Source organism: Leptonychotes weddellii, chromosome 12 (genome assembly GCF_054177405.1).
Source record: "Leptonychotes weddellii isolate Sample4059 chromosome 12, ASM5417740v2, whole genome shotgun sequence".
Classification (NCBI taxonomy): Eukaryota; Metazoa; Chordata; class Mammalia; order Carnivora; family Phocidae; genus Leptonychotes; species Leptonychotes weddellii.
The window spans coordinates 15,960,415-15,986,548 of NC_138380.1; the positions used below are offsets into that span (position 1 = coordinate 15,960,415).

Here is a 26,134-nt window from a genome sequence, read left to right on the forward strand (position 1 = left end):
CACAGCTCAAGTTTTCTGTCCCCGCTTGGGCTTCTCTCCCTTCAAACAGAAAGCTGCTCACGCAGATGCAAAGGTTTCCTGTTCCTCAGACCTCATTTTTTAGCTGGCGAATGGAAGAGGTTGTAGGGACTAAGAACAAGTATTTTCTGTTCCTTTATTCACAAAACAAAATGATGCTTCACAGCTTGAGAGCAGAGGACCCTGGAAGTCAGAGAGGTTCTAACACTTTTTGTGGGACCAGAGAAGCAGGGCCTGCTCCCCCCACCCTCCGCCCCGGGTGTTGCCCTCCGGAAAAGACTGGAGGCAGAGTCCAGGTTCAGCCTGCAGCTAGACGACCCTAGTGTACGATGGGTTGGTTTTATGACTTGAAACCATGGATTTATCTCCTTAAGCCTTGATTGGGCTAAACGTTTCTGGCCCAGCATGTGAAAGTGCTTTAGAGAAACCCAAAGTACCACACAGCTGGAAGAGAGCTTCAGGGTCCGGAGTCCCCAAGCTTGGGATGGAGCTCCCCTGTTGTGCACCTCTAATGTATGGAGACTCATTACCCCATTAGCGGATTTGTTATAAATCAGTTAAAAGGGCTGCCTTGGTAATTTCACATTTGGGGGCCAGACGGTCAGTTCTGATCATCCTTTTACTTCAAAGTATGGCAGGAGAAGGTTCACCTGTGACAGCTTATGCTTGTGTTTTTTGTCATGTCTGTGACCTGGGGGTTTCTTTGCTGGCCTCTTTTAGCCTGCTGTAAGCTGAGTGTGATTTTAACGAAAACTAGATGCTAGCTCCACGTGTCCACGGCAGTGCTCAGAACCAGGCTGAACGCAGACCACCTGGGAAGCTTTGTGGAGCTGCCCCGCTCCAAGAGGGAGCACCTGGCCACCAATCTGAATGTTCAGTGTTAGTGACACCTACTTCCTTTAAGATAACAGATATAAACAGAGGCTTTAATTTCTTTTCCTGCACCCAAGGGGCTCACCTTGTGCCCCCTCCCCCTGGGATGTGGACCCCCAGTAGGGAGAGTTGGCCTTGATCCCTGTGGGAATCCTGAGCTTTAAAAAATGCAGACCCTCCTCCCCTCACCCTAATTTCTCACTCGGGGGGCCCAGGATAAAGTCCGACTAGCACACCTCAAATGGAGCCATGTTTGGGGACTGTTAAAAAATATTCTTTATGTTAAATAGAAAATTATTCATGACACTTGTTAAAAATATCAAGGCAGACTTTATTCAAGGGCGGGTACTACAGTGAGGTTTTGTAGCAGGGGAGAGCCATCAGGCTTAACTCTGGATACAACAAGGAAAAGGGACTTTATAGCCAAGGAGCAGGGTGGGGTCAGTGGATGGAAAGTTGCTAAGAGGAAACACCAGGGGTAAGGGGGATGGGTGAGGAGGAGGGCTCTGGCTAAACTCAGCACCAGGATTCTTGCTGAAGGCAATCTAGGTGATCAGACATCACCTGCAAGATGGTGAAAGACAAGGAACCCTCCCAAATGGGAGGGCGATCAGGTTTGGGGATGGGGGTCCTGGCTAAAATGACTTGGTAGGATGCTTGCTAAAACTGGACGGTGCAGAGAGGGGCAGGGAAGCTCCAAACGCAGGGCCTAGATGAGAGTTCAGAGGAGCCCGAGCGGAGTTTGGTCCAGGAGAGACTGTCAGGCCCCCAGACCGCAGGCGGGTCCCGATCCGGGCGGGGACGCCAACGGCGCGAGCTGCCTGCAGGGGGCGCGCCGGGTCTCCGCGCGGGCCGCGGCCGGGGCCGGAAGTGCCGGGGCGGGGCGGGGGCGGTGCCGCGTCCCCACCACCGCCCCGGGCCGCCTCTCGGGCCCGCCCCCGGGAATCCGGAAGAGCGGCGGGCGAGCGGGGGAGGCGGGAAGCCTGGACCCGAGGAGCGCGCCGTCGGGACTGAGCTCCGCCCTGCCCCCCTGCCCGGAGCATCGGGGCCGCGAGCGGGCGTGCGGGCGGCCTCCCTCCCGTGGTCCGCCAGGCCCCGCGTGCAGGTCCACGTGCCTCCCTTCCGCTCTCGCCCCCGCAGGTTGGCAGTCGTCTCGCCGCGGTCGGGGCGGCGCACGGTCCCCGAGGCAGCGGCGGGCGGTGGATTGGGAGTGCCGGGCCCATCCCGAGCGTGCGGAGCTCGGTCTCCCCCCAGGTAGCGCGGGCTCGTTCTGCCTCCCCGGCCCTCCCCGCCGGGCCTCTGCCCTCCTTGGAGCCCCAGCAGCATGGCGGCGGTTAGGCGCAAGGTTTGGCCTGCACGACCCGGCTGCGAGTCCTGGCTGGCCATTTCAAACTTTGTAACCTTGTGCACATTGCAGTCAGTTCCTCGTTTGTAAAATGGGCTTGATAATATCTGCCTTGGGGTCGAATAAATGTCCGTATGCCTGGCGGTTAGCAGTGCTCGTTAGTTGTGGGAATGACTATTAACGTTGCCTGAATTTGGACTGCAACGAGGTACGTTGGCCAAGGTCTGTCCTCTGGCCAGAAAGGTTAGAATGACGTCCTGCTCATTTTTTTCTTAAGTTGTAAACAGCCTAAATGAGCAATTAATGACTATGATTCAGAGAGGGATCCCTTATTCGGGGCTGACCCTTTTCTAGGCAAACATCTACTCCAGTAAGCTCCTCCCTAGGCGGAGCCCTAAGCTGCTTTCAGGATTCGATTTGTACCCTTTGAGCCCCAGGGTGGGGACTGAGCGTTAGGGGGAAGGGAGAAGAGAGACCAGGTCAGATGAGAGGCTGCCCTGGGGCCTTTGGGATTCTCCCATCCCAAAGCCAGCATCAGTTGTGGTCCCTGATCCCTACCACTGGCTAAAATCTGGCCAGTCAGAAGTATCTTTGGATTAAGGGAGGGAGTGTTGGTTGATTCAACCTTACTGGGGATCAAAAGGGTCTTGGGGTTCCCTGTAACCACACCAAGGTAGAGGAAATAAGTCTGGAGTTGGGGAGATGAGGGGGAGATCGTGAGAGATATGCTAAGAGTAGGAGAGGTGGGGCACCCTGAGGGCAGCGAGCACCTTGGATGGCAAGGACAGGGGGAGTGGCCTGTCTTAGTCTCCTGGGCCCTGCTCTCTGCCCAGCTAACCTCTGGCCTGTCCTGACCAGTAATTACAGCTGATGACTGGAAGTATTCTAACTTCTTAGAATTCACTGGACTTTGTTCCAGGACACACAGACCTATCATTCCTGATGTGATGAGCATGGGGTTTGCTGTCCTGAATTAGAAAAGCAAATCATTAAGCCTGGGCCCTGACTCATCTTCAGGAGAGAAAAGCGAGATGGGAGACTTAAAATCTGACGATAAAAAGAGGGTCCTTCCCACATGGATGACAGCCCAGGAGGCCGAGAAGAGAAAGGTTCCAGCGAAGACCCCCAAGGGAAGGAGACGGCCGGCGGCAGCGCAGAGGACTGTTGCAGCAAGGTGGGACAACTTCCGGCTGGGGTTCTAGGGGAATCAGGAGGAGGGAAGGTTTGGGGGCGTAGCAGTTGCTGGGGCTGAGCCTTCCACAGGGAGGTGGGTGGGTGTTTCAGCCCTGCAGAAGCCTTTTCAGCTCGCAGGTGCACAGCCTGCAGGGGTGAAGTGAGCCCTCCCCTCACAGACAGACCCCGCCTCTGCGGGTGCATCTCCGCAGCCAGGCCCTCAAGGGCCAGCCCCCAGGCAGTGCTCCCCCTCTGGCTTGCACACATTAGCCAAGCTCTCAGACACCACTTGTCCAAAATGCCAGGCTCTTCATTTGCACCAAAAACTGTGACCAGCCAGGGGTCAAGCTAAGTGGACCAGGGTCCAGCCTCCCCGCGGGCAAATCTTCAGGGACGGACAGATGAGTAGCAGTTGCTGGGCCAGCGTGGAATCAGAAGCTGCAGGGCCAGTTAGTTGAACGGTGGTAATTTGGGGGAGTCTTCGGGCTGCCGGGGAGGGGACGTCCCTGCATTCTCCTAGACTGGGCACTACAGTGCCCCCCCTCCCTGGCTCTTCCTTTTCTGAGTTGTCCTAACTGGACCCACCTCCCTTCTGACTTGCAGTCCTGCTCTACTGTGGTCATGGGTGCAGGTTGGGGGTCAGTCGTGTCTGGGCGCGATGATCTATTTGATCTGCTGGTGTCCCTTGCACGTGGGGCACTGACCCTCAGGAGCCGGCCAGATTGGAAAGCGGTGGCGGGTGGGTAGGCCTGGGGATGTGACTCTTGCTCTCGTGTTCTTCCCCCTCTTGAGACCTGAGACCCGTCCGTCCCCATCCTAGCATCATGCCTTCCTTTCAGGCTTGCCGCGGCGAGGACCGTGTACTGCATGAGTGAAGCTGAAATGGTGGATGTCGCTCTGGGGACCCTGATTGAGGTACAGGCAGCTGCGTCTCTTCTTACTCGGAGGACCAGAAACTGGACTGGGCCCTTGATTAATGGCAACAAAAGAGACGCCGTGCATTCTCAGGCGGCCTTGGGGGAGGGAGGCGTCATCTGTCGTCCCATTTCTTCCACCAGGCCCTTGTCTGGCACTTCTCTCAAGGTCGCGCTCCCCTCGGCCTCTCCCCACGCGAGGTGGGACTTAATGTTTGGGTCTGGACACGGGAGGGAGGGCAGCCGTCTCTGGGGTGACTCTGCTGGTATGTGGAAGGGGACGGGAAGTCTTTAACTGCTTATGTTCTCCGAAGGGTCTCAGTTGGTGACTTCTGACCATTGTACTTCTCCTTAGCCGAATGCCTCCCTGGCCTCTGAGGCGGAGTGTAATTGTACCGCCTTAGTATTGGGTAGCCGACCAGATACTTTCATGTATTACTGTCTCATTTAATCCTTGCCATCACCTGGTGATCGTTAGTTCAGATATTATCCCCATTTTACAGATAAAGAAATCGAGGCCCAGGGATTTCCCCTTAGTTGCACCGCCAATAAGTGCCAGAGCTTAGGCCCACACTCAAGTTTTGTATCCCCTGCTCCTTCCATTCTGTCACCCCTGCCTTTCCAGATATATTTTTCCTGTTTTTCTTTTCCACTCTGGTATTCTTCAGGCCCCTGCCCACGTCTCTCCCACACTGGTCTTGACTTCTACAGGAGCTGTGAGGGGTAGAAAGGTGGGGAGCGGGAGGAGCAGGGCTTGACCCGGTCACACGCTGGGCTTCACGGTGGCTTCTGCATTGCTGACGGATAAACTGTCACGTTCACTCGGGAAATAACATAATGTCTGTTTTGCCTATCATTTGTCCTACTCCCGCAGGCCCGGAAACAGGAAAAGCCCTTGGAGCCGCTGACCCTGGCGGGCGCTGATAAACCACAGCTGTCCCCAACCTGCTCAACGTTGTCACCGAGTTCTCCTGGGAGTAGAAGTGAGGATGAGGACAATGGGAAAGACGCCCTTCCTCCAGGCCTCCGCCCTCCTCAGGGGCCCACGGGGTCTGACTCTGCGTGCAGCAGCCCTGAGGAGGACGAGGACATGTTAAAATATGTCAGGGAGATATTTTTCAGCTAAGGGACAGACTTCCCAGAACTTCCTTCCCAGGGCGCTGAGGGAAGCCGGCTTCCCTTCCCGGCCTGGGGCCTGGCCGAGGATGCCGAAGAGGCCCAGTCCTCCCCTCCCTGGGCTGGCAGATGCACCAAGGAGGGGAAGCCCAGGAGGCTTTGGGCCTTGGGAGCTGTCGCGTTGAGTGTGTGGAAGTGAGGAACCATAGAATTTCTCTCTGCGCTGCGCCTCCTCCACTCTGAGGGTCTGGCTTTATTCACTTCCCAGGTTCAGGGAAAGGTGGACAAGGGGGTCACACTTACTGGAACCGTCGTAGAGTCAACTTAATAAATTTGAAAGAAGAAGGAGTATAGCTGCTAAGTTCACTGGAATTCCGACAGTCAGCGGGATCTCTCCCTAAGGAGGAAGCCTGTTTCCATCCCCTGTGCAGCCCGGGAGGCAGATGTCCTGCCCACAGGGATCTGCACTGGAAGGCCTCCGCCCCCCACGCTGCCACCTTCCTTCTACTCGGCGGCTCAGCCTCAGTCCCCGGGCAGTTGGGAAGCAAGACTGGGACAGGAGCCCGCAGGAGACTCTGCAGCCGAGATCCTGCCAGAGTCCCCAGTTCTGTCTCTATTCAGGGTGGCCTTGGACAGATGGAATGAGGCGGGCATTTGCTGCACAGGTTTTCCGACATGCAGGTGCTCAGAAATACAAACCGGTCCACAAGGCGGAGGTTGTGCTCTTCTCCTTTGCACTTCTGGGTGGAGAAGTGAAGGGATGCAGCATCAGTATGTACGTGGAGCTGTTCTGTTCACCTTCCTCACCTCTCTGGGGATTTGGTGTATTCTGTTCCCAACTCCCAGGGCCCGTGCTAGGAACGATTTGCCTGCTGACGCCCCTGCTTTGTCTGGCCTCGGGTCCAGGAGCCTTTCCAGGAGAGCCTTCAGAGCCACCAAGGCTTCTCTTTGTGCCCACGGGTTCGGTCTCTAGTGACTCCCTCAAGGGATCACTCCTGGGCCTTCGGGAGTGGTATTAGGGAAAGGGGGCTCATCACATCGCACCCACCATGGAGAGGGGGAGCCTGCTAACCGGGAGCCCCAAGAGACACCGAGGCGAGCTCGCTATCTCTCATAATGTTCCCCATTGGTTGACATAAACCTTAACTGGGTTCTAGTTTGACATTTGGCAAATCGTTCTGGAAGTCAGGCCTCGTGACAGGAGTCCTCTGTCCATGAGCCTGAGGATGAAGTGAGAATGGCTTGCTCAGATCAGTGCAGGAAAGCAGGAGTTCTCAGGACGGTGAGCTGTGTGGTCTGGGGGTGCCCTTGGGAACCTTGGAAGTCCCGCCATTGCTGCCTCCTGGCCTCTTGACTCTAGGTACCCCACCTTCTCTGTGGCGGGCCTGGCTCCTAGGGCTTGAGATGGGCATTCGCTATCAAACAGGCTGAGAAGACATACCAGCCCCTCAAGTTTCTGGCACCTTCTCTGAGCATAGTTCAAACTGAACTCTGGCGATCACGTTAACCTTTTGACAGACCTAGTAGTTGTCCAGCTTGCTCTTGTCCTCCGCCCTCTGAGGGAACACGATCGTGGCCATGAGCAAGAGGACGAGTAAGGCCTGCGCGGTGCCCAGAGCTAGAAACCCGGGCTCCAGCAGGGAGAGCCTGACCCACTTCCACGTGTAGGTGAGGAGGAGGCCCAGGCCACCGGCCAGCAGCAAGGAGGACGTGGCGAGGAAGCCCACCGCCAGCCGCCACTCTCCCTTGCTGCTGTGGCACCAGGCCAGGAAGAGAGGCAGGGGGACGAAGAGCATCAAGACCAGGGCCCCATACACACCAAGCCTGGCCAGGGCCAGGCCGACCCGCGACACGCCCAGGGCCTCCAGCTCAGGGAACTGGCGGCACCGCAGGGAGCCGGTGCCCTGGTCCCACAGGCAGAAGTTGTAGAAGCCGACTCTGAGGTTGGGCAGGTCCGTGAGGTTGCCGGCCTTCCAGAGGAGAGCATAGAAGAGCAGGGAGATGGCCGCCGCCGTGGCGGCCATGATGGCCAGGAAGCGCAGCTGTGCGCCCTGCCTCGGGCTGGGCGTGGTCATCTTCCCCTGCCCTTGGCACGGCCGCCTTCCGGGTACCTGCGGGAAGGCACATCCGTGAGCGTCCTCACAGCTCCTGGAATTCCGTAAACACCCGTGCCACCCTTCCTCCCGACCCCAGCGGGAACCAGAAGTTAGAGGGAGCCTCCAGGCAGCACCCACTCGGTGAGTCCTCAGCCGCCTCTCGGGGCCAAGTTCAGGGGGAAGGGCCCCCCGCGGGGCAGCTGGGAGTGCCTGAAACGTGCACACTGATGCCCTCTCAACAGGGGCTTCGCTGCACTTTCAGCACCACAAGCCACTGGAAACGTCTGAGGGAGTTGCTCAGGTCCTGACGAGGGTGGGCTCGTCGAGGGTGAAGGAGCCGCCGCTCCTTGGGGGCCCGGAGGGGGAGGACGGTGCTACAGGCTCCGTGGGGGACAGCAGCACCACCCAGGAGCTGGAAGAACCACCCTCAGTGGGACCCAGACCAGTCAGATCAGAACTTCTGAGGTTGGGGCCAGGCACTGGTTGTTCTAGAAGCTCTGTAGCATGTTCTCACGTGAGCTGGGGTTGAGGAGCCCTGTGAGCTCAGCTGCCCGGCTCTGGGAGTCAGGACTTGGTGAAGACGAGAGGCCACCCGGTAATGAAATCACACAGTCGTACTCCCTACTTTTTAAGTGTCTACAATTTTTTCCTGACAACAGTAATTATAGAAATCTTGGAAAGTCATTTTTAAAAGAAAAAATAGAAAAAATCACCTCTTCTCCCACCGCATACATAGAATCACTGTTAATTTTCTACCAATATTTTTTTCCTATGTGGTGTATTTTTAAATAATCATACAGTTGACCACAATGATTTTCTCACTGACTATTGTGAACCTTTTTTCAAAGCTGTTAAATGGTCTTCAAAAACGTGGTTAATGGCTGTGTAATAGCTCATGTCATAGATTTATCCATGACACTATCAGACAGATTGTGTCCATTTTTCACCATTATAAGTGACAATCAGGGAAGATGCTTGTACGATTCTGATTTTTCCTTAGGCTAGATCTCTAAGAGTACAATCAGAGTCAAAAGTAAAAAAAATTTTTGGTGATTTTATTGCATATTGCCCAATTGACCTGCAGAAAACTTCATGGTAATCCCTGTCATGTAGTAGACCCCTTCCTCATCATATTTGAAAAATCTTTTCACTCCATTTTTACTCCAAAGGACTTCTCCAAATTGGCCCCTACAACAGTCGTCTGCATACGATACCTTTATATTTGTAAATCTTCCAGTGTGGAATAAAATGGCCATTGACAGCCCAGAGCCCTGGGAACTCAGTGCTGCTGGCCTTAGGCCTCAGAAGACAACAGGTGCTGGGGACAAACTAGAGTGACATCTGGTCAGCACCGGAGGGCAGCGTCTGAAGGGTCCCCTGGGGAGGAGCGGGCCCTCCCTCTTTCCCACAGCTGACTGGAAGGAAGGGGTGTCTGACCACATCCCTTATTTGTTCTGTGAGAACAGAAGGTGCCCGGAGGGAGAGAAAGAACATGCACTTGGGAACAGGATGTGGGGCCGCACAGCGCTGGGCTGGCTGCTGCTCGTGTCCTGTAGGACATCTGGACAGACTTCAGGACCTCGTGGACTAAGAGGCTGGAGGCTGGTCCTAGCTTCTTTGTCATTTAAATGTTTCATAGTGAAAGCTTACGATGTTTGGCTGGAAAAGCCCATGGCACTCCCCTCCTCTGCTGTCCTAGGAGCCCACCCTGGCTTTTTTGGCCTTTAACAATCCTAGCAATCACGTTCTTGCCACCGTGAGCTTTTTAATTCCCTTTCACAATAAGCCTTGCTTCCTTCAGAGGGTAACTGGGGAGACTGCTGAGTCACCGTCACCCTTTTTAGCTGAACTTTTTCCTGTTTACAACAAAGCAATAGATGCTGATTGTAGAACACTAGAAAAATAGGCGAACGACTAAAAATCATCTGTACCTTCGGGTTGTAGAAATAACCACTCTTAACAACACATTTCCTTCCATAATGCTGTTTTACACAGTTGCGCTCGCATAACTGTATGTTTGTATCCCGCTTTGTAAACACCATGATAGCGTGAGTACACTTGTATATATTACGTTGTTCGACATTACTTTGTAAGACTAGAAATAATGCTGTGGTGGATGTTGGTGAACCACCGTCTCTTGCCACTGGCACTTGCTTCTCAAGACCCCTGAAGTGCCCTCTCCTGAGTCATGGAATCAAAAGAAACTTCACAAACTGTCCTAGCACCTTTGTTCCCTTTCACAGAGGAGGGTCAGTAGCTCCGGTCTCCATCTCGGCTAAAATACCCACCAGCTTACTCACTGCAGAACTCTGTTGTGTACCCGTATTGATCCTGCACTTACTTACACCTTCTCCTTTGTCACTGTCTGCTCATGGCTTTCCATATTACATTTTCATCTTAACCCAATGATCGACATTCCCACAAAACTCCCTTCTCTTCTCCTTTGTCTTATGTAAAAACACCAAAAGGACCCATCCTCGTCCTATTTTTTTTGGATCCGTTCTTCCTGCCCGCACGTCTAATGTCACCCAGTACCCAGATGTTCTGTAGAGCTGGGACTTAGGTCTCTCACCATCTACCCGATGCACACCTGCATGCCTCTGTTGTTCACGACGTCCCGAGGGGGCCTCACAGGGCACCCCTGCACATCTTTCATGCCACGTGACCGCTCATCTGCCACCCACGGCAATTCTGTTCCACTCACTAGGCGTCCAGCGAGCCCTTGGAATGTGGCCCGCGGCGGGGGGTGGGGGGCCCACGGAGAGCCGCCCCTCCAGGAGTGTGGGCACTGGACTCCCGGATCTCCAGTTTCCTCCCCCCGCAATACTATCCTGTGCTCTCCCTGGAGGGCTGTACATCTTCTGGAACGTGCTACCAAGGGTGCCCTCTTTTCGTGCAACATGAACAATGACCTGGCCTTCTTCCTGCTCCTTTGGGGACGGGACCTCTCCTATTAGCCTTGCTCCCCCCACCCGCCCGCCCAACCCCCAGCTTCCACTAACAGTGGCATTTGCTGTATTTTCCAAGAACTGAAGGCAAGTCAGGACTTGGGTACTTGCCAGTTCCTGGCCTGGAATGCTCTTCTGTCGTCAGAGGTCTCCCTCCCTCGCCTCCCTTGGCTCTCTCTGCTCCAGTGTTCCTTTCTCAGGGACGCTGCCCGATTAGCGTCTTCACCTTGACCGCATACCCCCACCCCCAGCAGCTGCAGCTGGGGCTCCCCGGGCCCCTTTCCTGCTCTCTCCCTGCAGCCTTTTTACCGTCTCCCATTCTCAACCTTTTCTTGTCGCCCCACCCTCGCCCCCAGTGGGATATAAACTCCATGAGGGCCAGGACTTATCTGCTGCTCATTTATGTATCTGTGGTTAGCTGGCTGACTGGCTGTTTATCTACCAAAAAATCTATCACTTACTGTTACGGCCCCAACACCCAGGGCCACCAGGCACAAGGCAGGCACTCAATGTCTACTGAATGACGTGTGAATGACTGAATGAACGTTCACAATGGCACACGGAGTTGCTCAAACTCCTCCCTGTGTTTACACCGCCCCCACTCTGGGCTCAGAGTTTGGGCACCTCCCTCCCCGTCTGGAACATCGCAGGCCTGTTCCTGGGGGCTGTTGCGAGACCAAAGCACGGCAGTTGTCCACACCGGCCGACCGGTGCCTGGCACGCGGCCTGCTGCACCAGCTCTGCTGATCCTGGTGGAGCGGTGTCCGCGATCGATCGATTGATCGAGATCGATCGGGGGAGAAAAGGGAGGTGAGGGCAGGGAGAGGAGGAGGGCTGGGAGTGCCGCATGAATGGAGAGCCAAGCGAAGCCAGGGAAGAAAATGTCAGCGGAATGAAGCCACACAAACCATCTGACGGGACGAGCCCGACGGAGTGCTTAGTGTCAGGCGGTCCTGGCCCGGACTAACTCCTCTCTGATCAGTGTGTTCACGGCTAGGGTGTGGTTCTGACAAAAATCAAAAGGGAAGAAGAAAGGGAAATGTGTCATATTTCCTTTGGCAGAAATAGGAGCCCAGGTTCTTCTTTTTCCAACCTGGGCCGCAGCGGTGCCTCCCAAGTGTGTGCAGGTGGGCACATGTGCCCGGGTCTCCCCACGGTCGGTGTTTTAGGCAACACGTGCCATTCTGATGCACTTAATTCCGCCCGTAAAGGAAAGCAGCTTCGCCAGCAGAAACAGGACCACACCCCGAGACTGCTCGTAGGGCCAAAATCATCAGGCTCAAGGCCTCCCCGTTGGCCGAGCTACTCAAGTAGGCTGTGGCGGTGGTTCCGGTGACGTTAACTGGCTCTTGGTTCATCTGTTTTGTTGCTTGCTAGCCCCTGCGAGCAGATGATCCCGCTGGGGGCAAAGGTCAAAGACAATTTAGAGGGAGAAACAGTCCTTCATAACGAGCACAGGCCTGCACCTTGGGCCCATCCGCATTTGGTGTTTCGCGGCGGGACTCCACAGCTAGTTGACAGGAGGCTAAGGTTAAGGTTCCCCGGACCCGAAGCAGAGTTTGAAGCAAGTAGTACTAGAAACTGGGACTGCCACTGGCTGTCACTCTTGGTTCTCCCGCCCGGCCCCCTCCTGCAATCCCGACAGAGAGCCACAGCCCCCTCCTACCGAGGAGGCCAGGGTTTCCTCTCGTGACTCCATGAACGGCCCATTTTGGATGGCTCCCTCTGTCACAGGCCCTGTGGAATCAGTAGCATTCAGGGCAAACCAGGGGCCTGGCTTCACTGAGCTTGCCTTCTGGTTGGGGAGACCAATGCCGACGGTATAATTTTAAAAAGATAATTATAATTTTGAAAAGATTTGGGAAGGAAATAACAGGATGAAGTAAAGGAGAGAAGGTGACGGGAGGAAGCCATTCGTCTCGATCGGTGGGTCAGGGAAGGCCTGCGTGGGGAGGAGACATTTGGTTTGAGGCCTGAGGAACGTGAAAGAGCCCTGCTGAGCTGGGCCAGGGGAAGAGCCTTCCGGGGAGCAAGTGCAGTCGTTTTGAACGCTTGGTTGGGAGATGAACAGATTCCCAGGGCCGGGGCAGCGGCCCCATAACTAAGGAGAGGGGACGAGACCAGTCCGGACCGGCGAGTGGTCCCTGGTCCCGGAGGGCCTCGTAGGCCAGGGTGACAGGTGTGGATTATATCCTTGTAACCAAGTGTTCCATTAACTCATGTCCCTGTTCCCCCAAACACAAGGAGCTAGGTGCCCAGATGGCAGGTTGAAAGCCCAGGCGGCCCTGTGATTTGGGACAGACGGAGCCAAGTCCAGCGGCTACCTCACACGCATCCTGCCAGGTAGCCCTGCGGAACGCACCGAGGCCTACTTGAATGTTGTTGCACCCAAGAAGAGGAGGACGTCAAGAATAATCGACAGTCACGAACACCTAGACCTTAAATTTTTCAAGAGGTCTTTAGAGAGTTGGCTGGAAAGATGGGTAAGTTTCCCAGGAACTTGACCTCCATCCTCACACGGGAGGGGAGGGTTCTTCCCTGGCGAGTTTGTAATGCATATGAAAGGGCTTCAAGACACAAAATAACTCAAAGAAAGCAAATCACCACCAAGTTGAGTAGCAGATGCTCTGGGGCCTCCCCCTCCAGCCTGCAGGGCCAGTATTTGGGGAACCTGCGAAAGCCAGTCCTGGCCTGGTCAGTCTCGGGGCTGGGGTGGGCTGGCGGCCTGAGGAGAGGGCCGGAGGCTGACAGAAGCTAGCTCCCCTCACAGCAGCGCTGGGCGTCTCGGGATCCCCTCCCAGAGTCTGTTGATGTCTAGGTTGGGGCTGACACAGTGAATTCTTCATGTGCCTGGACCACAACATGGAGGCCGCGGCGGCGCCCAGCCCAGGTCGCAGTTCTCAGCCTAAGTCAGCCGTCGAGGACCCCTAACGCACACGGAGCACAACCCTGGAACCCTGCTCCCGCTAGCTCGCCTTACCCCACAGAGCAGGGCCTCCTAGCTAGTCATGCCCCCTGGTTTCCACACTGCGGCTTCGCTCCACCACACGCTCTTGCCCCAAATCCCGCCCCGGTGCTCCATGCTTGGGAGGCGCTGTCCTCCCCCAGTCCACAGCTTGTTGTCCCTCAAATCAAGGAAGGGTAATCTCATGCCTGAATTGTTTTCATTTTGTCATTTGACAGGGCTGAGAACGCTGAGGTGCTGTGAGCCCGGGGTGCCAAGCTCTGAGGAAGCTCAGTTGCTAATGAGAACACACTGTCCATGTATTCCAAGATTAAATTTGCAGGTATTTGTTAACACTTATTAAATCACTTGAAGATGTACCATTCTGAGGCTAGAGTCACTGAAGTAATCACAGGATCCGGTTCCCAGGTAGATTCCTAGAAATAACGGGGGAAATTGGGCCCCAACCCCCCCAATGGTAGCCCCCCGGGTGTACTGGGATGGACAGCTCAAGAGTGGAGTATCTCAGAAAAGACACACGTAGGAAGTTAATATGCGATAAAAGTGGCATTACAGTTCAGTGGGAGGTTTTCCATTAACTAGCGCTGGAGCGGATGATGAGCTCACTGAAAACCAGACAAAACTGGTTTAAGTCCTTGTCTCTTGCCATATACCAAAATAAAGTTCACATGGATCCAAACGTGACATGTGATGAACAGAGGGGAAAAAAAGAAAAGACCTAGAAAAAAGTGAAGATTTGATTTACGACTGAGAAACAACACTCTGAACTTAAAAGCAAATTGAAATCACAAAAAATTTGTACAGATTTAACCATTTAGACAGTTACATTTCCATATAACATAATAAATCACAAGTCAATGAGCATGGAAAATATCTGCAATAAGTATGAAATGATTAATAATACTAATATACCAAATGTTCATACAAATAGGTAAGAAAAACAACCCCTGTAAAAAGGGACAAAGAATATGAGGACATTTCAGAAGAGAAGGACTGCCAAATAGGTCACTGTAGCTTTATACTCTCTACCAAATGTGTGGGAGTTTCCCTCCACCAAGCAATTCTCTGTGACACCAGCTGGTGTCCTATTTAACTCAATTCTGACACCATCTACTTGAAGAGAGTGTTAGGTCCCCCAGGCAAAGCGCTTAGTCCCATAAGCGGCCTCCTCCCCCACTCCCGGCTCCAGAGGAGGCTTCATGACCAGGACTGATGGATGACATCACTGGGCACTGGGTGTGGGTGATTGTATCTCCAGCCAGTCGGCCTCCCCGGAGGTTGTGGGCTGGGGTTAAAAGTTGCCCTCTAATCCCAAGGTTGCTTCCCTTGACAACCAAACCCCATCTATAGAGATTTGCCAGAAGTCAGCTCATTAACATAACAGATGTGCTTGAAAGGAGCTTGTTAATGAATAAAGAAGACACCCTTATCTCTATTATCACTTAGGAAATTCCAAGGGTTTTAGGAGCTCTGTGCCAAGAAGGGGAATAAAGACCAAATATATATTCTTCTTATGTAAATCGCGGTATCTCATTAACTAACATGAAAAAAGTCTGTACCTTTTGTAACGCAAGCAAAGATATGCCAAGTCAAATAACCTAGGAGTTTCCCTATCAAAACTGCAGATGAAAACGTTGGTTGTCACAGAAGGCATGGCAAAGCGGGCATGTTCATGCGGTGATGGTGGAAATGGTTAAACATCCGTGCAGACTTTCTAGGAGGCAGTTTGGCAATATGCACTGAAACCCCTAAAAACCATTCTTTCTGGCCTAGTAATTCCACTTAGAGGAGTTTATCCTAAGGCAGCAATCAGAAACGCAATCAACGATTTATATACAGGAATGTTCATCGCAGTATTTGGCAAAAAATGGAAAGGAACTCTAATGCCCACCAGTGGAATTAAATTAAGACATATCAAGGCAATGAAACTCTGCAGACTTTAGAAAAGTCACGTCTAAAATCACACTCTATAGTATGACAGCAAGACAGAGACTAAGGAAACATTCTAAAATGTTAACGTTAGCCATGGTAGCTATCTGTGGGTGGTGGCAGCCTTATGGACAATTGTTCTCTTTTTGCATTAAAAATATTCCAGAATTAGGTGCTGTATTTATGTAAAACTGAAATGCAGAAAACAAACATAAACACCCTTCACGATTAGGTAAGATAAGGCAGGAGTTGGCTGGAAAGAACACGGAGAAAGGGGAGTATGCGCAGAATCCCAAGTCTTAGGAACTGAGTCTCAGGTCTGGGGCTTCCGGAGGGATGGGGTGTAGGGAGAAGATACTGAAAAATGCACACTAGTTGTCAGGAGGTAAGAAGGAAAGAAGGGGTGTGTGTGTTTTCTCTGTGTGTGTGTGTGTTTTCTTTCCCAAAGGAGCCTTTGGTTTTACAGGTGAAGAAGTATAACAGAAGTTATTAAAGGAAACAGTCCATAGTAAAATATTTTAAGATAAGCACCAGCAGCCCCAAGATCCCACCATGAATTTCCATCGGCATGAGAAGCAATGCAGTCTAGCAACAGAGGGTCCGAAAAATCTTAGACCCTGTAATAGCCCGAGTCAAGAACACAGGTCTTTCCGACAATCTTAACCCGCAATGTGTGTTTTAAGGATTTTAAGTGTGGTTTTGTAACTTCGAGGACTAGTTTAGCTCCTGCGAGTCGCGGATCTGCTCCTGCCTGGCTGCCCGTTTCTGCGCAGCAGCCCACCCCGCAGGCCACACACACGCATTTGTACGGACTTGGGGCGAGCCCCTGGCGCCCACACTTGTCCCGGCGTGGCTCTCCCGGGGGGACACTGGCGTCGCCCGCACCGTCTTGGGGGCCGGGGGCGCCCACGTTGGTGCCGGAGGGAGCTGCGGGAAGGAGGGCCGAGCGGGCAGGGCACGGCAGGTCCTGGGGCGGGGGCACAGGTGCGGGCCCGGGCTCGTTGCCGGAATGTGGGCGGCGTGCGCGGGCCTGAGGCTCGCCGGGGGCCCGCGGGGCCGCGTGCGGGCGGGTACTTACCGCAGAAGAGGCGGACCCCGCGGCGAGCCTCGCAGGCAGGCGGGTCCCGCGCGGGCTCCGGAGAGGGGCCGGGGGCAGCGGGGGGCCGCGGGGCCGAGCGGGCAGACGCGGGGCGGCGGCCCTGGTCGCGTTGGCACTCGTGCCCAAGTCAACAGCAGTCTGAAGGCCGGGCCCCTGATGCGGACTGGTGCCCCAGCAGCTGATTTCACTTTCATTTCTTCACTCGCCGGTGGCCCGTGGCTTTTCGGAAAAAAGGGCTGTAAACAACGTGGCGGCTCAGCAGCCCGCATCCTGTCCCCACACTAGAGCCCGTGAGCCGAGGGACGGCAAGAGCCAGGTGAGTGTCTGGACAGCACACCCGGATCCCGCACGGCAAAGGGCCTGGCGTTTAGACGCCGCGTAAACACGACCTAGGGTTTTATTCGCAAGGGACCTTCCCCGTCCTCCGGTCTAAGGCCCCGGGCCCGGTCCCACCGTCTGTCTGCCCCTTCCTTTTCCCAAACCGCCTTTGTGGGATGGCTGGGCTTCCCAGGACCCAAACCCTGGTGTTCTTCGGGGTCCCACCAGGATGTTTAGGCCGCTGGAACGTCTCTTCCTTCAACATAAGAGCAGCACGAAGCTTTTATTTTGTAATCAGCGGGGCTCCTAGCCAGAGTTTAAAAAATTGCTTCCTTGGCTCGCATGACCAGCTGGGCTTTCCAATTTGGAGCAAAGCTCGCTTAAGTCAGTAGACAGCTACCCTAGGAATACTGGAATCCTTTCCCTTCCCCCAGGGGGAGTTCCTTGAAATGCCACATTCCCCCCCTTTGTAGTTCTTTTATTTATTTTTAAGATTTTATGTATTTATTTATTTTTAAAGATTTTATTTATTTATTTGACAGAGAGAGAGAGACAGCGAGAGGGAACACAAGCAGGGGGAGTGGGAGAGGGAGAAGCAGGCTCCCCGCCGAGCAGGGAGCCCGATGTGGGACTCGTTCCCAGAACCCTGGGACCATGACCTGAGCTGAAGGCAGTCGCTTAACCAACTGAGCCACCCAGGCGCCTCTTACTTTTTTTTTTTTTTTCAGATTTTATTTATTTGTAGTTCTTTTAAACTGAAACCCTAGAAAGATGAGGTCTGATAGGAAGAAGAGGGGCTCTGGGGTCAGGGCTTTCTGCCGCAGATTAGCAAATTATTTAATCAAGGTGAGCACCAGCATCAGTTTCTTATCGGTGAAATGGAAACCTACCTGCTTGACATGGTTGTTGTGGAAATTGGAGATAAGGTGTGAGAGTGCTTAGCACTGAGTGCTGAGTACTGGGCACATGGTGACGGCAGGTGTTTTGATTCAAAGCAGAATTTCTAAATATTTAGCGAAACCTTCCTGACAATGCCTTCAAGGCAGAGACCGAATTAACTTTCTGGTACAAATATAAAATAGTTCCTCTAAAAATTGAACACTGGTGAGTACAGTGATACGGTATTCAAGAGACAGCAATGTATATATTTAAACATTCATCTGAAGTTACAATGCCCAGTAGTTTCAAAAAGTGTCAGTTTAGAGTTGGTTATGAAAAGTGGCAACCCCACATTCTCCCACCTTCCCCAGAGGCAAGCGCTTTCACCTGTGGGCGGATTCTTAGGTTATTTTCCTCAGTTCTCAGAATAACCCGTGTCTATTGGTACTTCCTGGGTTTTCAGCTTCGGGCCTAATCTATTGATTGAGCAGCTGTAACAGATGAAGATTTAGCTTTCTTCTCCCTGACTCTGTGTTCCTCAAGCATGAGTCTTTTCCTCCTCCTCCTCCGTCCAAACTGGTTTTGTTTAAATCAATATTCAGTGTCTGCGATACTGTAATATGTAAATACCACACACAGTAGTGGAGCTGTGTAGAAAACTGTGATTTTTTTTTTCCTTCCCCGCAAAACTGTTAATCTTCCCTGGAGATAATAATTGCCTTAATTCTTTGTTTGCTTGGATTCCTATGTGCTTAACACCAGTCCAGCCCGCAAATCTGAAATCTTTTTTCGAGAAATGTGTATGCATGGTACTTGACCTCTTCCTGAGAAAGGCTCCGCCAGCGCCCTCGGACCCGCTGCCTTCTGGAAGGTTCCTCCCCACCATTCTGGGGCTTCCCTTTGCCTCTTTCTGACTCGGGATCTCCTATTGCCATTATCAAAGGCTTTTACGGATTTAGTCTTTATTCTGCCCTTAAGCTTGATCAATCGAAGGTCGATCGAGTATAGCATTTTAGGTGAAAGTAACTTGCACTGATAATTTTGAAAGCCTTATTCCATTGCGTCTGGCCTTCGTGTTGTTCTTTGCGAGTATAAAGCTGTTCTGCTTTACAGCTTCCCAAAGAGTCTTCTCTGCTGTTCTCATCTGTGCAGCTTTGTCTTAAACAGAAATTATGATTTTAGTGGGTTTTTGAGAAGGAACAAAATTAAAAGTGCCCAGTTTGCCATTTTAAACTGGAAGTGTAATTGAAAATGTAATTTTTACATTCTAGAGGCTCTTTTTAGCAGTCCCTCTCACCGGCTCTCTCCGGTTACACAGCTGGCCTCTGGCTGAGCTTGTTGCTCTAATCAAGCTCCTAGCCTCCTTTTCATTGCTGATCACCCAGATCGCCACTGGGTTTGCCAGCACTCTGGGCCGAGAGCTTCCCCACACTCTGTTCCAAAGACATCAGTGTCCTTGGGGAGAACTCCAGAGCTCTCGGTTCGCAGGGCAGGCCTCTCCTCCGGGGGTGAAATACTTGAGGCAGCGGCCGGCTTTTTCTGGAGCTTGGAGGGGGTGGGGCAGTCCCTCTGGCCTTTTCAGCTTTCTCCCCGCCGCCCTCCCCACCCGAGGAGCAAGCCCGGGCCAAGGGGACCCGGGCTGTACCATTCTTCTCTGCGACACAGAGGTAGGGACCGGAGAAATGCTAGCAGCCTGCCCCTCCCGCGAAGATGCCCCAGCCCTTGACTGGGAGCTGGGGGACAGTGATGCCTGTCACCTTGGCCACCAGCTCAGGGAGAGGGGAGCTGTCCTCTTGCTGAACCAGTGGGAAGGGAGGAGTGGGTATGGCTTAAGTCTGAGATTTTAGTAGATTTTCTTGAATGTTTCTTCATTTGTTGTATGTCCTTTGGACAATTTCCTGAGGCTTTAAATGAGGGTTTTTGTTGTTTAATTTTTTTTTTTTTTTTTTTTTTTTTACCAGTGAGGGTAGTCTCACAGGGGAGTAGATGGAGGAACCTCTCAGGCTGCTAGTCTAGAACTGAGTCTCTGCCTCTTTATTGTTTTTTAAAGGGGAAAAAAGAATTTTTTAAAAAGATTTTTATTTATTCATTTGAGACAGAGAGAGCACAAGTGGGGGACGGGGTAGAGGGAGAGGGACAAGGTGACTCCCTGCTGAGCCGGGAGCCCAACACTGGGCTCAGCTCCATCCCGGGACCCTGAGATCACGACCTGAGCTGAAGGCAGATGCTTAACCAGCTGAGTCACCCAGGCAAAAATTTAACTGAATAAAATCTAAGGACATTTAAGTATTGAATACATGAACAAATCTGAAATTACAAATTTCAGAAAATTACAAAATAAGAAACAAATGGTTGTAACTTGCAAGCCCCTTAAGCTATGAATTTAGAACTGATAAAAATACTGATAGGTTTAACTGTGATGTTTTTATTGTTGTTTAGGTTTTTCCTTTTGTTAAAACTAATAATACCAATAAGTTTGAGGTAAATATTAAGCTACTTTTACCGATTTCTAATAATATATTGACATAGTCTTCCCTACCCCCCCACCCCCAGATATCCTGCCTGGTTTTGTAAACTGTCAGTTATGGTTTAAATAATAATATAAGTGCAATATTTACCTCCTTCCATTCTAGAGGACCCGATGAAATAGAAATACTGTATCATAATTAAGTTAAACCCATCTATATTTAAAAATGCTCTCAGGAGTTATAATTCTCTCAAACATCAATAAGAGCAAACAAAAAAAATCAAACAGCAGCAATTAAAGTGTTCATTAGAGGTAAATCGAAATTGCCTTTTTTTGTGGTTTGTCTTTTCTAGCTTTACTCTGATTGACAAATGAAACTTGCATATATTTAAAGTATGCAACATGATAATTTAATATACATTGTGAAATGATTACCACAATCAAGTTAATGAATATATCCATCACTTCACTTATTTTTGGGGGGTGATAACACTTGAGATCTACTAAGCAAATTGACAGATGAATAAAGAAAGTGTGATTCTATGTTATATAATCTATATCTATATCCTTAGATATATTGGGATATTACTCAGCCATGAGGAAGAAATCCCATTTGCAACAACATGGATGACACTGGAGGACACTCTTCGTTATTTTTTATTTTCTTATTTGGTTGATTTTTCACAAAAGGAATAGGGCTTGAACTGGGGACATTATAGTAAGTGAAATGAACAAGACACAGACAAGTACTCCATGATCTCACAAAATGGAATAAAAAAAAAAAATCAAACCTACAGTAACACAGAATGCAGTTGAGTTTATCAGAGGCTGGGTTGAGGGGAAAAAGGGGAGAGTTGGACAAAAGACATAGTCTTTCAATTTCTAAGCTGTATCTGGAGACCTAATGTACAGCATGGTGATGATAATTGATAGTTCAGTATTGTGTACTCGAACTCTAAATTACTTTTGAAGAGAAAAAAAAAAAAACAGATGTCCTGCCGGGGGTGTGGCTGTTCAGGGGTCGACTGCAGTGACATCTGAAGGAGACCTGCGTGTGACCCTGGGTCCCTGTGAATTCGTGGCATAAGTGTCCTCCTTTCCTTTGGACCCCTGGGTCATCTGGGGGATATTCTCTAAAGAGAGCAGGTAAACTGATCACCTTCGGCACAGTTTCAGTCAGAGAATTTATGGGCTACTTTATCATGTACAGCCTGTGTCCTTCATGTGTAATACTTTCAAACCTTTTTTTGTGGGGGGGCTTTCAGTTCCCCATGTTTTTTGTTCCTCGTCTTCTTGGGAAAGAGGCTTAGATTTTGCTGGAGAGTGTTTTTTTTGTTTTGTTTTGTTTTTTAAAGATTTTATTTATTTATTTGAGAGAGAGAATGAGAGAGAGAGCACATGAGGGGGGGAGGGTCAGAGGGAGAAGCAGACTCTCTGCCGAGCTGGGAGCCCGATGCGGGACTCGATCCAGGGACTCCAGGATCATGACCTGAGCCGAAGGCAGTCGCTTAACCGACTGAGCCACCCAGGCGCCCGAGAGGAGTGTTTTTATCCCAGCCATCCAGTATTTCCCTTGGAGGTTCTACATTTTTTTCTGAGATGCCTTTAGCATTAGTTTATTGGGACTGGAAGGGTTTCAATCTGCCTTTGATCATGTCCCTTTTTTTTTTTTAATTAATTTATTTGAGAGACCATACATGCATGAGTAAGCGGAGGAGGGAGAGAGGGAGAGGGAGAATTTCAAGCAGACTCCCTGAGTGTGGAGCCCGACGCGGGGCTCAATCCCATGACCCTGAGATCATGACCTGAGCCGAAACCAAGAGTCAGACGCTTAACCGACTGAGCCACCTGGGCGCCCCGATCTTGTCTGTTCTGAGAGATGAGCCATTATCACACAATAACATGGCAGTTTGGGGAGCTTGCTTTTTGATTCATTTTTGAGAAGTCCACTGGGTCCTCAAGTGCAGAGGTCAGCCTATTCACATTTCTCTTAAGTGCTGCCAAACACAGACTTTGTACTTTCAGAGGACTGGCCTCTACGAGGGGTGACCCGAGAGATCCATAGCCTTGTATAAACTCATTTAATCTTTTCACTGACCTAATAATGTTCTTCAACCAGGACAGAAAAGCATGTGGCTACCTCTTTATTCCTCCTTAAAGTCTGTTAGCTTCTTATTAAAAATGAAAGGATCATAGCAGCATATGCTGAAGGGAAACCCAAAGGGCTCTGTCTCAAGTAGTCAGATTCCAGCACCAGAGCACGGCTCTAGAACCAAGCTGGAAAGATAGCTTTGTGGCAGTCCAACAGGTCTGTGTAGCTCCAAAAGCTTGGTTGCTGGTTGTCGGTATCCCGTGGACCATAGCTATCTGCTTGGAACCCTGTGGAATGTTCTATCTCTAAAGCAAACTAGTGCTGGCAGCCCCGGCCAGACTACCAGTCAGGTAGGGCCAGGGAGGCCTGGCTGGATAAAAGACTACACCCTAACTTTGCTCATTGCCGCACACACACAAAGCCATGGTGCGTATTGTGCACTGGGGGAATTATAGAAAGGCCAACTGCAGCCAGAGGAGACTAACCCATGAGCTCTGGCCCCACCTGACACCCTGCAAAACCGAGAGGATGAAAGTGGTGTCGTACCATCACCTACATTCTCTGCCTGTGAGCATGTTCGGGCCCAATGGGGAGACAGGTGCAGGCCCACATTCTGCGGGGAGCCTCCTCCTTCCGAGTTAGTTTCCTTCTGCAGGCTTGAAGCCAGATCCTACCCGGCAAGGTTACAAGGCTCCCCCTTCCCTGTGGGCCTGCTTGAGCCTGTGTTGGGTGGGTGCAGACAAACCGCGCCGGGCAGATGAAGGGCCTCCCCAGAGGCGTTCCTTCACTGTTACGAACTCAGGACACCTCCAGGGGAACTTCTGAGGCCTTAACATTGCCTGTATTTTCCGTGGAGCCTTGCTGTGTTGGGTCCAGGCGCGCTCGGCGTGCCTCACTGACCCAGGCTCCCTCCTGCACCTGCTGCATCGTCAGCACACAGTCCTCTTCAGACCTGGGGTCCCCGCTGGGGTTGGGGGGGAGCACATCACTGTCTCGGCTCACTTTGTCGTCTTTGGTTTCTTGACACACAATCTCTCTGTCCTAGTATGTCTCCCGCAGATTGGCGCCCCCGGCTGCTTTCGTCCGCCCCCCAGGACTCTGCCACGAGAAGTTCTCTCCGCACAGCCTTTGCCCATGGGAGCAAGAGCGAGCCCAGGCTGGCCGGGGAGTCCTGCAGGGTGCCGGGAGAACAGAGGCCCTCGCCAGGCTTAGGGGTGAGGGGCCCAAGAGGGCCGATGCTTGGTGAAGTGGTCCTTGTTTGTTTATAATGTATTTGAGAGAGAAATTGCCAATGAAGAGTTTATAACCTGTTTCTAGGGGCACCTGGGTGGCTCAGTTGGTTAAGCGTCTGCCTTCAGCTCAGGTCATGATCCTGGAGTCCTGGGATTGAGCCCCGCATCGGGCTCCCTGGTCAGCGGGAAGCCTGCTTCTCCCTCTCCCGCTCCCCCTGCTTGTGCTCTCTGGCTCTCTCTGTCAAACGAATAGATAGAATCTTTAAAAAAAAAAAAAAAAAGTTTATAATATGTTTCTAAAAGTAAAGAAGTCAGCCATGGTATAAAAGGTCCTTATTATGGAAAAAAATGACTTAAGCAACCTCTCTTTATATTCGGAAAGAGTGCTCACCCTTCTGAGATAAAAATGAAATATAACTTTTATTTATTATTTGTTTGGTGGTGGACGGCAGATCATTCTTAAAGCCTAATTCTACAGAGCAATTTATTGATGTCAGGACGAAAGCCCCAGAGTTAGCGGGTCTTTGGTTTCATCTCCTAAAGCCCTCTGCCTGAGCTGGTAGATCAGGGACAACTTCAGAACCCCACCTCCTCCTGGCATCACTGCTGCCCTGCATGGGGAGCCAAAGATGATCAGAATCCGGGTCATGTTTGCTGAGAGCACAGTGTCACCGTAGATACTCGGCCCTCCTCTTTCATAGTGGCGTCAATTTTTTAAAGGATTTTTTTTTTTCTTTTGGACCTAGAATTTCAGGTTGTCAGTTTTCTTTCAGTTCTTGAAAATTGCAATTCCATTTTCTTCTGGCTTCAACAGTTTCTGTAAAGAAATCAGATCGAATTCTCATAGTTTTTCCCTTGAAGGAAATGTGGCTTCCCCCCCCACCCTCTGGCTGCTGTCACAATTTTTCTTTTACCTTTGGTTTTTACTAGTTTGACCATGATGTGTTTAAGTATGGTTTTCCTCACATTTATCCTGCTCGTGCTCTGCTGAGCTTCACTTCAGCAGATTTCTTCAAATATTGCTTCTCTCATTCACTTCCTTGTCTCCTTCTGGAACTCAGTTAGACATTGAAAGTTAAGAGACTGTATATCCCACATCTCTCTTACCCTCTATTCTGGCCTTTTTTTTTTTTTTTTATCTTCTAAATTTTATTCTGGAGAGCTCTTTTGACCAGTCTTAAAACTGATTTGGTCTGCTGTATCTAGCCTGCTGTTAAACCCATGTAATGAATGATTAAGTTCAGAGATTGTATTTTGCAGTTCTAGAATGTCAATTTGATTCTTTCTGAAAATAAAGCCTAATTCTGTATTGAAATGCTTCATGTTTTCATTGATTTTGTTCACCTTTTCCTGTGTAATTTTTAACATAATGATCATTTTGAAATCTTTTCTGTTAACTCCATTTACTGGATTATCTCTGGGCCTGCTTCTGTTGTCTGCTTTCTCTCTTGACTATTGGTCACCTTTTTTTTCATGTCTCCTAATTTTTAATTACATGCTAGACATGGTGTTAATACATTATAGAAGGGCTGGATTATGTTATCTTCTTCTAAAGAATATTTAGTTTTGTTCTGGAAGAATTTGCATTACTAGCAGATTATCTCTATCTTGTTGGGATTTTATTTTAATCTTTGTGAGAATGTTCTATTCCAGTTTTGTCCTTCGTCCTAGGATAGAGCCCTTGCTCCTATGCATGGTCTTTATTCACAGGACATGTTTTTTTCTGGGGTTTCAATTCAATGTTGGAGATTTTCACCAAGGTGTCTCTATTCTGGTTGAGTTGGAACTCCGGTGTCTTCCCAGGACTCTTTTCTACTCTGTTTACTATACACTTGCCTTTACATAAACATCTTAGGATATGGTCAAGGACCTGAGGGGAACTTTCTACATAGATTTTGGGGGCTATTTTTCTGTGGTTCCTCTTTTTTAGCACCCTGCCTCTAAATTTCAGCTATCGTAGCAGATGCAAACTCTGATCTCTGTTTTGTCTGGCCAGTAAGATTGTTGGATTCCAATTCTCTGAACCAGGGTTTGGAAAATGCCTCTAGGGAGAAAGGTGGGACTGAAGGGGGGGTTTATCCCATATATTCCTTCTCACAAGCATCGCAGTCCTGTGCTATTCACCATCTATTGCCTGAAGTCAATTATTTCATGTAGATGATTTGGTTTTAGTTTCTAGAGGGTGGGTTAGTTCATTACCAGCCTTTCTATAATGGATAGAATTGGACAACCTCATTCATTTTTATAAATGAATAGCAATATAAATATTTAAGGTTCCTCCATGTCTTCTCATGGCTTGGTAGCTCATTTCTTTTTAGTGCTAAGTAATCCATTGTCTGGATGTACCACAGTTTATTTACCATTCTACTACTAAAGGGCATCTTGGTTTCATTTAGGTTTTGGCACTTAGGAATAAAGATGCTATTAATATCTGTGTGCAAGTTTTTCTGTGGACATAAGTTTCAACTCCTTTACATGAATACCAAGGACTGTGATTGCTGGATTATATAGTAAGAGTATGTTTAGTTTTGTAAGAAACCACCAAACTGTCTTTCAAAGTGGCTGTACCAATTTTTTTTTTAATTTTATTATGTTATGTTAGTCACCATACAGTACATCATTGGTTTTTGTTGTGGTGATCCATGATCCATTGTTTTCGTATAACACCCA

General features: G+C 50.6%; 2 protein-coding genes and 1 long non-coding RNA gene across 10 annotated transcripts in view; 2 read left to right on the forward strand and 1 right to left on the reverse strand.

Annotated features, from left to right (window-relative positions):
* Positions 1-6: 6 nt before the first annotated feature.
* On the forward strand, positions 7-5,790 carry CYREN (cell cycle regulator of NHEJ). The gene is made up of 4 exons (XM_081800066.1): positions 7-2,145; positions 3,254-3,410; positions 4,249-4,324; positions 5,198-5,790. The coding sequence occupies exons 1-4, from the start codon at positions 1,605-1,607 to the stop codon at positions 5,447-5,449; spliced, it is 1,026 nt and encodes a 341-aa protein (XP_081656192.1). The 5' UTR covers positions 7-1,604; the 3' UTR covers positions 5,450-5,790.
* Positions 5,651-16,542, reverse strand: TMEM140 (transmembrane protein 140). The gene is made up of 2 exons (XM_081800071.1): positions 16,456-16,542; positions 5,651-7,550 (listed from the first exon to the last, which is right to left on the reverse strand). Exon 2 carries the CDS (start codon positions 7,512-7,514, stop codon positions 6,960-6,962), a length of 555 nt encoding a protein of 184 aa, XP_081656197.1. The 5' UTR covers positions 7,515-7,550; positions 16,456-16,542; the 3' UTR covers positions 5,651-6,959.
* Positions 16,543-16,653: 111 nt separating this feature from the next.
* Positions 16,654-26,134, forward strand: part of LOC115939361 (uncharacterized) — a 203,532-nt gene continuing 194,051 nt past the window's right edge. For all 8 annotated transcript variants that reach the window (XR_014139121.1, XR_014139117.1, XR_014139123.1 and 5 more), the window contains exon 1: positions 16,654-16,792. This is a non-coding gene — a long non-coding RNA (uncharacterized LOC115939361). The remainder of the gene's footprint in view (positions 16,793-26,134) is intronic.

What these genes read in the sequence shown, in the direction of transcription:
- CYREN (XM_081800066.1), top strand. Translation starts at nt 1,605, where the DNA reads ATGAGAGTTCAGAGGAGCCCGAGCGGAGTTTGGTCCAGGAGAGACTGT. An exon ending in GGAGCTCGGTCTCCCCCCAG is followed by an intron (nt 2,146 to 3,253) that starts GTAGCGCGGGCT and finishes ACTCATCTTCAG; the next exon opens with GAGAGAAAAGCGAGATGGGA. An exon ending in CTCTGGGGACCCTGATTGAG is followed by an intron (nt 4,325 to 5,197) that starts GTACAGGCAGCT and finishes CTACTCCCGCAG; the next exon opens with GCCCGGAAACAGGAAAAGCC.
- TMEM140 (XM_081800071.1), bottom strand. Translation starts at nt 7,514, where the DNA reads ATGACCACGCCCAGCCCGAGGCAGGGCGCACAGCTGCGCTTCCTGGCC.